The sequence below is a fragment of the Eptesicus fuscus genome, chromosome 3 (genome assembly GCF_027574615.1).
Source record: "Eptesicus fuscus isolate TK198812 chromosome 3, DD_ASM_mEF_20220401, whole genome shotgun sequence".
Classification (NCBI taxonomy): Eukaryota; Metazoa; Chordata; class Mammalia; order Chiroptera; family Vespertilionidae; genus Eptesicus; species Eptesicus fuscus.
The window spans coordinates 88,947,592-88,957,254 of NC_072475.1; the positions used below are offsets into that span (position 1 = coordinate 88,947,592).

The 9,663-nt window shown below is 41.4% G+C and overlaps 1 protein-coding gene across 3 annotated transcripts in view; it reads right to left on the bottom strand.

Moving 5' to 3' along the window:
* CHMP2B (charged multivesicular body protein 2B) overlaps window positions 1-9,455 on the bottom strand; it is a 39,794-nt gene extending 30,339 nt beyond the window's left edge. Inside the window, exons 1-2 of one of the 3 annotated variants that reach the window (XM_054714068.1) lie at window positions 9,199-9,455; window positions 8,443-8,516 (exon numbers count right to left, since the gene is read on the bottom strand). In XM_054714068.1, coding sequence (XP_054570043.1) covers window positions 8,443-8,516; window positions 9,199-9,232 — 108 coding nt within the window. In that variant the 5' untranslated portion in view covers window positions 9,233-9,455. The remainder of the gene's footprint in view (window positions 1-8,442; window positions 8,517-9,198) is intronic. The other 2 variants (XM_008153328.3, XM_008153329.3) reach the window with 2 other exon arrangements.
* Between the last annotated feature and the right edge of the window lie 208 nt (window positions 9,456-9,663).

Below are 9,663 nucleotides of genomic sequence, written 5' to 3' on the forward strand. Positions count from 1 at the left end.
TCTTAATTTTATGTAAATATGTGTACCATAACTGTCACTGTATATTAGAGAAGGAAAATAAAGAAAATTAACTACTGCAAATTCCACAGCCTATTGTTAATAGGCCTATTAATATTTAAACAGTTCTAAGCTATAAACTGAAAGCATATAATGTTATACACTAAAACACAGTCATAATATTTTAAAACACATTATGGTAAGTAGAAAAAGGTAGTAAAATATTTTTCATATGAAATGATAGGTATATCCTATAAAACAAACAAATTGCTCTTTAATTTTTAAAAAATAATCTCTACACTAAACCCACATTTAATGATTTGGTCTTCTAGATAATTCAGAAGGAATAACATGAGGAAAGGTTCTAAGGCACTTTCAATGTTTTTAAGGCTAAGTTTATTTTCCACTATATTTATTTCTTAGTAGGTCTGATTTCTTTCCCAAATTACAAGTTCTTTAAGAGGAGGGAATGCATGTACTTTATTTATTTACCCATTTGTATTTCCACCTTACTTCATGCCAACTCTTATCCCAATATGTTAATTAATTAACAGTGACCTAAATGAGTATAAACATATATAGTGAAATGTAAAATAATTAAACATATTCCTTTAAAATGTATCATAAAATATATTGGCTATCAAGGAAGAAAGATGATATTAACAGTAAAACTTGAACTATGATAGATATTGTTCTACAATGGAAAAAATGGAGCATTGAAATAATCAATGCTTTCCCCTCTTTTCATTGAGTTCCGACAATGACAGCAACATGTACAGGGTACTGCTGTCACCTAGGAGCTTGGCTCCTGTCCATCCTGCTCCCCTGCTGATCCTTTGCTTCCCTCTCCAGGTAAAAGAGCATTCCCTGAATCCTTATACTCCAACACTTCATCAGTAGGTGTAATAGAAAACTTAAGCTGAAAATGTCAGAGGGACACCTATGGTGTGTTCTGTCACCATTTGATGAGGTAAAAAGGGTCTGAGGCTGTCCCTGCCACCACCCTCCCTGCCCTATACCCAGCACAACACTTAGAGAAAACCACGCAGGCCACTCTTGGCAATAAAAACCTGTCTCAAGCCTTTAAGACTCTTAGTACTGAACCAGATAACACATGCATGCACTAGAGTAATAAGGTCTCAGACTTAAATTTTGGACATAGGAAGACATAGACAGAAAAGGTCCTTCTGCTTTCTTTGACTCTAAGTCAGTAAGGTCTATCTGCTTACAGAAAAGGAAAAAAGAAAGCTGAAAATTAAAAACAAATCTAAAAGGGCCTCCCTAGTGAGGTCTGAGGCCAAGGACCAACTTGAATTATGGCTGTCCTTTTACACCATGCTCATTTACATACAATTTGCTCATTTGAGGATTAAAGAAAAAAAGTAATTATCAACTGTAAATATGGACATTCATTAATCTGCGGGGAATATTGTTTTAAGTGTCTATCTCTTGAGGCGGGGGTGGGGGGGGGTGGGCTGTCTCAAGCTTGTAGGGCAGTTCAGGATTACTATCTCATGAGCATGAGGCACAACACGCAGATTATGCCACTCAGTGGGAAGTCAGCTCGTCTATTAGACAGCATCTACTCTACCATATACTGGGTTTTTGTCCTTTAAGGTCATGATGGACTTTTTAATCTAATATATCATATTTTCTGCTTTTAAATGTATTCTTTAGGAAAAATCATTTTGATTTATGCAACTTTATTTCTATTAATTATCTTGAATCTAACCATCACATGCACAAAATAGGAGCACAAAATATTCCCCCATCCTGCTTTACCATTTCTGTTAATTGATTTTTGGTACCCAGATCCCAAGAGGGGAGGAAACTCCCCCTTTAGATTGATCTACAAGCTCTGCATCAGCTGGTACCACTGGAAATAGTGGGTATAGTGGCACTGGTATTGTGGGATAATGGGAATTTGAGAAACCCTGATCATGACAGTAAAAACAAGAGCCAGGAGTGTGAGTTCAGGAAAAGCAAGCATGGTGGAGCTCACCGATGAACAATAAGGTAGAAAGTAGTCCTGATTATGTGGGCATGTGCAATCTTCTTCTGTAGATGGGGGCTGCAAAAATGGTACCAGCTCAAAGGGTAAGGGGTAAGAAAGATCAGTACCTAGAAAATGCTGGCTCTAGGAACCAAATTTATTCAAAGCCAGAAGGAAAATGACAATGAAAGAGTAGGTGAGGAGGAATAAGAATTTCATATGCAAAGTAAATTCATTTCTCAGGCTTTGGAAATGGTATCTCAGAAATCAGGGAGAAATGATATCAACTTAATGAACCAGTTTTGATATACGGTAAAGAAAAAATAAAAACAAAAACAAAAAAAACACTATGGGAAACAGAAAGAACAGTGGAAGATCATGCCAACAGCTTTACTCTACATATGGTCCAGGGAGCCAAGGATTCACTTAAGAACTAAGCTAAAGTTGGAAAACTCAGCAGAACTTGCTTGGAAAGAAGATGCACAACACTAAAGAGAAAACAGGAGAATCTAGCCCTATGGTGGCATAAAAGGAAGTAAAAAGGAATGTGTTGTTGTTTTTTCCCTTACCAGTAAACTCTCAAAAGTCACTCAAGCCCTGAGGAATTGAAACGAATTTATTACTATTTTTAAAATATCGGTTTTTGGACAGCTGAAGGAAAGTATTTAGATGGGCCAACTATGAGCAAATCTTTAGGTTACATTTGGTTCTTAAAGACACAGGCTCTGGCCCTGCCTTCAAGAACAGCTTAAGTTCAGAAAATGGTCCAAGGTCATTTTTCAGCTTAAACGAGTAGGGGAAATGAGAGGGAAAGATCATGTCTCACAGACACCTGGACTTGAAGGTAAGTAACAGTAGCATGAAAAGAAATACCAGTCTTTGGTATCATGATAGGGATGGAGAAATACACAGGGAAACTTTTTCTAGAAATATCCATTCTAAAAGTATGGAGACCTTTGCTCAGAAAAAATTCTAGGAAGACTATACTGTGCTCCTGAATCCCACATGCAATAATAATACTATGTAATAAAAGAGTAATATGCAAATTGATCATCACTCCAACACACAAGATGGGTGCCCCCATGTGGACACAAGATGGCCACCACAAGATGGCCAGCAGGGGAGGGAAGTTGGGAGGGACCAGGCCTGCAAGGGAGGGCAATTGGGGGCGATCAAGCCTGCAGGAGAGGGCAGTTAGGGGTGACCAGACTGGCAGAGGAGGGAAGTTGGGGGCGACCAGGCCTGTAGGGAAGGGCAGTTGGGGGGGACCCAGGCCTACAGGGGAGAGCAGTTGCGGGGGAACCAGACCTGCAGGGGAGGGCAATTAGGGGTGACCAGGCCTGTAGGGGAGGACATTTAGGGGTGACCAGGCCTACAGGGGAGGGCAGTTAGGGGCAAGCAGGCTAGCAGGGGAGCAGTTAGGCATCAATCAGGCTGGCAGGGGAGTGGTTAGAGGGGTGATCAGGCTGGCAGGCAGAAGGGGTTAGGGGCAGTCAGGAAGGCAGGCAGGCAAGCAGTTGGGAGCCAGCAGTCCTGGATTGTGAGGATGTCCGACTGCCCGTTTAGGCCCGATCCTACCGGGATCGGACCTAAACGGGCAGTCAGACATCCCTCGAGGGGTCCCGATTGGAGAGGGTGCAGGCTGGGCTGAGGGACACCCCCCCCCCGTGCACAAAATTTGTGCACAGGGCCTCTAGTAATAATAATAATAATAATAATAATAATATTTTAGTGTGCCAAGAATGTAGGAGCCAAGTAGAAAGTATAATCTGAGTTTTTAAATACTCAAAATAATAAGCCCTAAGGGAACACCCATCACCCTATGAAAGATTTGGGTACTCTAGGCAGCACCATGAGAATATTGTTTTTTTATTTGGAAGAAAGCAGATATGTTTCTGGAGGGAATTCAGTTTATATACGTGGTAGATTTAATTCCCTCTTGAGCTATTAGAAATGTGGCCTCACAACTGAACTCTTGATAGGAAATTTATCCCAACTTAGTCAAAACTCTACAGCTTCTGCACTCAACTAGCATACATGGGTAACAGTCCAATGAGGCAGAGACTTTGAAGCTCTGTTCCCTCAAATTATCTCTAAACTTGCACTAAAGTTCAAGGTGGGTGGCAATAATAGGGATGTAAGCTATAGTAAGCTCTGGATACTGGAAATACTACTTTGGATCAGGGAATACTATTATTTTTGGAATTTAGTCTTTAAATTACAAACTGCTGCAGAGATATTTTCATTTATGTTGAAGACTCTACAACTTTGAAAAAGTTAGAATAAGCAAGCATAAGCAAACTTTGGAAGAACACAAGGATCTACTTTGGTTTTGCTCAATGCAAGTCAGGAAGAAGATGATAAAAAAAAAAAAAGTAGTGAGGGATTTAACATAATTTGAGGTGGCATCAGAGAAGAATTCCTAGAAAAGGAAAAAAAAAAAAAAAACAACCTGAGATTATTCAGGTTAGCTAGAGGAAGAGAAAAAAGAATTTTTTCCATACAGGCATCATAAGCAAAAATATGTCTGTGAACAAAGTATGGTATATACAGATAAATATGAGAACAGTGTAGCTGGAGAGTATAATGTTCAAAGACATGACCAAAAAGAAAGACAAGAAGCAGATCAAAGATCATATGTGCCTTATTAAAAGCACCCACTTGATCCCTGTTGGTACCAGAGAGTCAATGAAGGGGTTTATACTGAGGAGTAGCATAGGAAGATCTGGATTTCAGGTATATCAATCACACAAGCAACTTTGTAGATGAACGATTTAAAGGCTGTGAAGCTATAGCAAAGAAAAACAGGTGATGCAGTAAAGTGCAGGATAAATGGGATATGAATGACAACAAGGATTTAAAGAAATGCACAAGGAAGATCATATGTGTCAAATATTTAAGAAGCAAAAGGAGCAGACTTGGTAATTAACTGAAGGTAGAGGACAAAATCAAGAACTTCTAAACACTGGAGGAGGAGAACCCAGGAAAGGAAGTGACTTAAAGGAGATGGTGATGAATTCCGTTGGGGATCTCTTTAATTTGACGTCCTTTGGGACATCTAGGTAGAAATACTCAGCAAACTACTACATGTTTTGATCTAACTCTCAGAAAAATATACCTAGAGAAACAAATTTGGGATACAAGATTTAGGTTATAATTAAAATAATAAGAGTCTGAATAAGATCATGCAGATAGAGAATGTACAATTAGCATAATGGTAGCCCAAGCTGGAACCAATACAACACTAACATTTAAGGAGTAAGTTAGAGGAAGGGAGGAAAGGATAAAGGGAGGGAGGGAGGAAAGGAAAAAAGAAAACAAAAACCTGAAAGGAAAAAGAAAAAGAGGAATATGAGGAAAATTATGTCGTGGGAGCCAAGAGAGTTTTAAGGAAGAAATTTTTATCAGATTCAAATGTAAAACATAGGCCCAAAATATGATCATTAACAAATGGCCATTGGATTTGGTGATCTAGTACTAATTGATGATCCTAACAAAAATCTAATTTCATGAGATGTAAGGCAAACTGCTGTAAAATGGGGAGCATCTGAGAAATAAAGAGGTGGAGATAGGAGCCATCATTACAAGAGGTTAAGATGAAGAGTGGAAAGAGGTAGGGCACTGCTGCCTAAGAAATACTGGGCCAAGAGAGAATCAGGAAAAGGAGAGCTGTTTCCAGTTCTATCGTCATTAGATACTCAAGTTCTACCTACCTCTCATTCTGAGAGAACAGTCTGGCTCACGGACAAAAGGTAACATTTCATGATAATTAACAAAAGTTGAGAATTCCAATTACTTAGCAAGAACAGCAAAATTAAACTGTGTCATAGGATTAACTATTTTAAAAAACAACATTGATAATATTAAAAAAGATTAGGCCCTGGCTCTGCCACTTAGTAGTTGTGTAACCTTGGACTAATTACTTCGTCCTTTGCCCCTCAATTTCCTCATCTACAAAGTGGGGATAATAACAGTACTTATAGGTGTTGCGAGAATTATAATAAGATGCTGCATACAAAATGCTAACTTGGTGCTGGCTTAGTGTAGGACCTCAAATTTGTCATTATCTATATATATATATATATAAGCCTAAGTGACTGAACGACCAAACGACTGGTCAACCAGTTGCTATGACACACATTGACCACCAGAGGGCAGACGCTCAACGCAGGAGCTGCCCCTGGTGGTCAGTGCGCTCCCACAGCAGGAGCGCTGCTCAGCTGATAGACGGACACCGGATGCCAGGCTCACGGCTAGCGAGGGCTGCTGTGGCAGCGCAAGTCTCTCCCGCTTCTGAGGCAGCACTACGGAGCTGCAGCGGCAGGTGCCACAGGACGAGGATGAGCAGGAGAGGCACAGCACCCAGCCTGGCTAGGGCTCCTCCCCGGACACCTGCTGCTTCTCGCACTTCTACATCCCCTGACTGGTCCCGGATTGCGAGAGGGCACAGGCCAGGCTGAGGGACCCCACTGGTGCACGAATCCGTGCACTGGGCTGCTAGTTTAGTATTACAGACAAAAACTACATAGTGCGTAAAGAACTTCACTTTTTAAGAGGCATATTTAATTGTGCATTTATGACAAGTCCTCATGGCATTCTGATTTACAGGTTCATAATTAGCTCCAATAAATAGGTCACTATTCATCCACTTAAGGAAAAACAACACACTGTAAACACTTTACCCTAATATATTTGCATATATCTTATAAATCAGTAAAAGGAAAAACAAGGACTCAATTCTAATTTCAAATTCAAAAGAATCTTTCTCTTCTATGGCACTGAGGTACAGTTCTCATTAATTTCTATAACAAAGTATACAGTGCAGGGACTTGTTCATCTCTGTGTCAAGAATGAATTAAACATAACTCTGAATAGTAATAAGTGTTGTATGTTGTCTCCCTTTTTAATTTACATGTGCAGTAATCTTTAATGATATAGCATGCAACTCTTCCAGCCAATCCAAGGAGACAAAAAGATTCAATTATTTTCCAGATCTATAAGCAGTTAGATACTTCCTTATATATCAGAATTTCATTACTGCCTGGAACAGATAAAAAGACAGCATATAGTAAAATATCTTATGATCAATAGTCAATGAGTCCAAAAATATGGGAGAAATGCATAAAAATACATTTCATAATATATAGCCTCATTACTGCTAGGAATACCATCACCTTTTAAACAAACAAAAGAAACAACAACTATTTAATAAAACAAGGAGTAAAATCCTCAGTAAAGCTCTGTATCAAAATAATAAAAGTATAGTTCTAGAATTAAGATGTCATCAAGTGATTTGAATTGACATGATAATTTAAAAAAACATCAAGTATGTAGTTTGGTAGTTATAGTAGATGTACATGATGGGCAAATTTATATTCAGAAATTCATATACAGGTCTTTAAATCAGTACCATAGTTTCTAGCAAAAATCTTTAAGACTTTCTCCCCCCCACCACCACATATAAGTCTAATTAGCAAAAACATTATTTCTTGGATGAATTAATCCAACTGCAAATGAGTATACACTTAAACACCCTCAGTGCACACCCTCATTGTCTTTATTTTTATTCAGCTCTATACATCAAGCACAATAGTCTTCAGATTGCTAAAAGCACCAGGAAGCACAGCAATGAGAATATAGAACTGACATTTGACAGATCTTAAGCAATTAAAGCTAACAAGTTTGGCTTTTAATGTTAAATTTTAAAAAAAATAATAATTTGTAACACCACAGTAAGAAAGATGCAACCCCTTTTCTCTGTTTAGTAAAATTCTCATTATTATATAAAACTGAAACAAAGAAATAAACCTTTTTCCTACCCTGGAGTACTATATAATACCTGAAAATCACAATATTAGTACTGGAACACTGAAAAAAATAAAGTGCCACGTTAAAGATTAAGTAAATAACATTCTCAGGAGTAACCCACATAAAACCCACTTCACATCATTGTATTACATCCTAAGGCAACCTGGTAGTTATTCTGGTATTGTAAATGGTTAATAAAAAGTCTCAGTTAATTAAAAAATCTAGAAATTAAAAAAAAAAATCTTTTCACCCACTCAGGGTAAGTAAAAATTTATTATTAGGGGTAAGATGACATTACATGTTGAAGTGAAGGGTGGAGTGGCAGAGTAAAAATGATGTCTTTGCTATCCTCCCCAAAATAACTTTGCTTGGATTGGAAGGGTCAATACAAAGAATGAAGGAGTTGCCCCAGGTCTGGATTGAGCATCCTGTTTGTACCAATCGCTGTCTAGCTACGGCTGCTCCTTTTGTGGCAGAGTTAGACCCTTACAAAGAAGTGATTCTTTGGTTGAACCAGCAGCAACCTAGACTCAATATGCAATGAGAAACACTTGAATGAATTTGATTCCTGGTAGCAGTCAATGAAAATATCAAGACCACCAACCATCAGTGTCATGTGAAAATGCATTAAAAACATGGCTTACTAAGTATAAACACCAATTTGCATAGTCCTGGACATCCACTTTTCTTCCTCTTTGGATAACATTGAGCTGAATGTCTGAAACAATGCAAGCACCTTAAAATGTAAACTTCTGTGTAGATAACACACACACCACATCTCTTACTGTAGAATAGCTAAAGTTAAACACAGGGGAGAAAAAAATCCATTATGAAATCCGGGCACTTCCTATGAGTTTATTTCTTCTATTGGTGTCAGTCAAGAACTGTTTCCCATCTCTACTGATGGGGTGTTCTCAGGACAAGACCAAGGCAGACCCACGTTCCTGTTGATAACTGGGGCCTGTCTACCCCCCGCCCCGCCCCGCCCCGCCCCGCGCTGCAGGTACAAGTTTCTTCTGGGCAGTAGCACAGATCCACACGGAAGAACGAACCCAACGGACGAAACTAACGAGGAATTCCCTGAGTCACCAAGTCCAATGACACTCAAGGGCCAGCAGCATCCTGCCTCCTCCAAATGCTCAGCATTTCGCTGAAGGAAAAAAAGGGGGCGGGGGTCTGCGTCCTCAGAAGGAGGGAGCCTGGCCGCCCAGGTGGGGAGGCTGAGGCGGGCGAGTCGATGGGAAGAGGAAGCACAAAAGTGACGCACGAGGGCGGTCACCTGTGGGGCCCCGGGGTCCAGCCCCGCCCCCAGGGGCTGCCGCGGGAATCGCGGCCCGAAGCCCCCCAAACACGCCTGGGAGACACGGCGCTGGGCCCCTTCGGGCCGGCCCGGGACTTACCATCCACGGTTTTCTTCTTGAAGAAGGACGCCATGGTCAAGGACCGCTCCCAGGCGGCCCGGTTCGGCCCGGTCCGGTGCGCGACAGGGGAGAGGACAGGGGAAAGGACAGGCCCCGGGAGGGTTCGGGGAGGCGAGGCCGAGGGACCCCAGGCGAGGGCAGGGTCTCCAGGCGGGACCCGCAGAGGGCGGTATCCGCGAAGCCTACCGCAGCCGACTCTCCGGCGCTCAGGTGACCGCGAACTAAGACACTTTTTGGAGAAGTCACTTCTGGGCGGCGCCTGCGCGCTGCAAGCCGCGCCTGCGCACTGAGCCGCCTGAAGCCGCCGCCGCTGCCCTCAGCTCAGCTGCCGCCCGGTCCTCCCGCGTTCGGGGTCCGGGCGCCGCGATCCCGCAGCGGCCGGCGGAGGTCGCTGACCGTGGGGGCCGCGGGCCGGCGCGGGGGCCTTCTTGTAGGCGGGTTCCG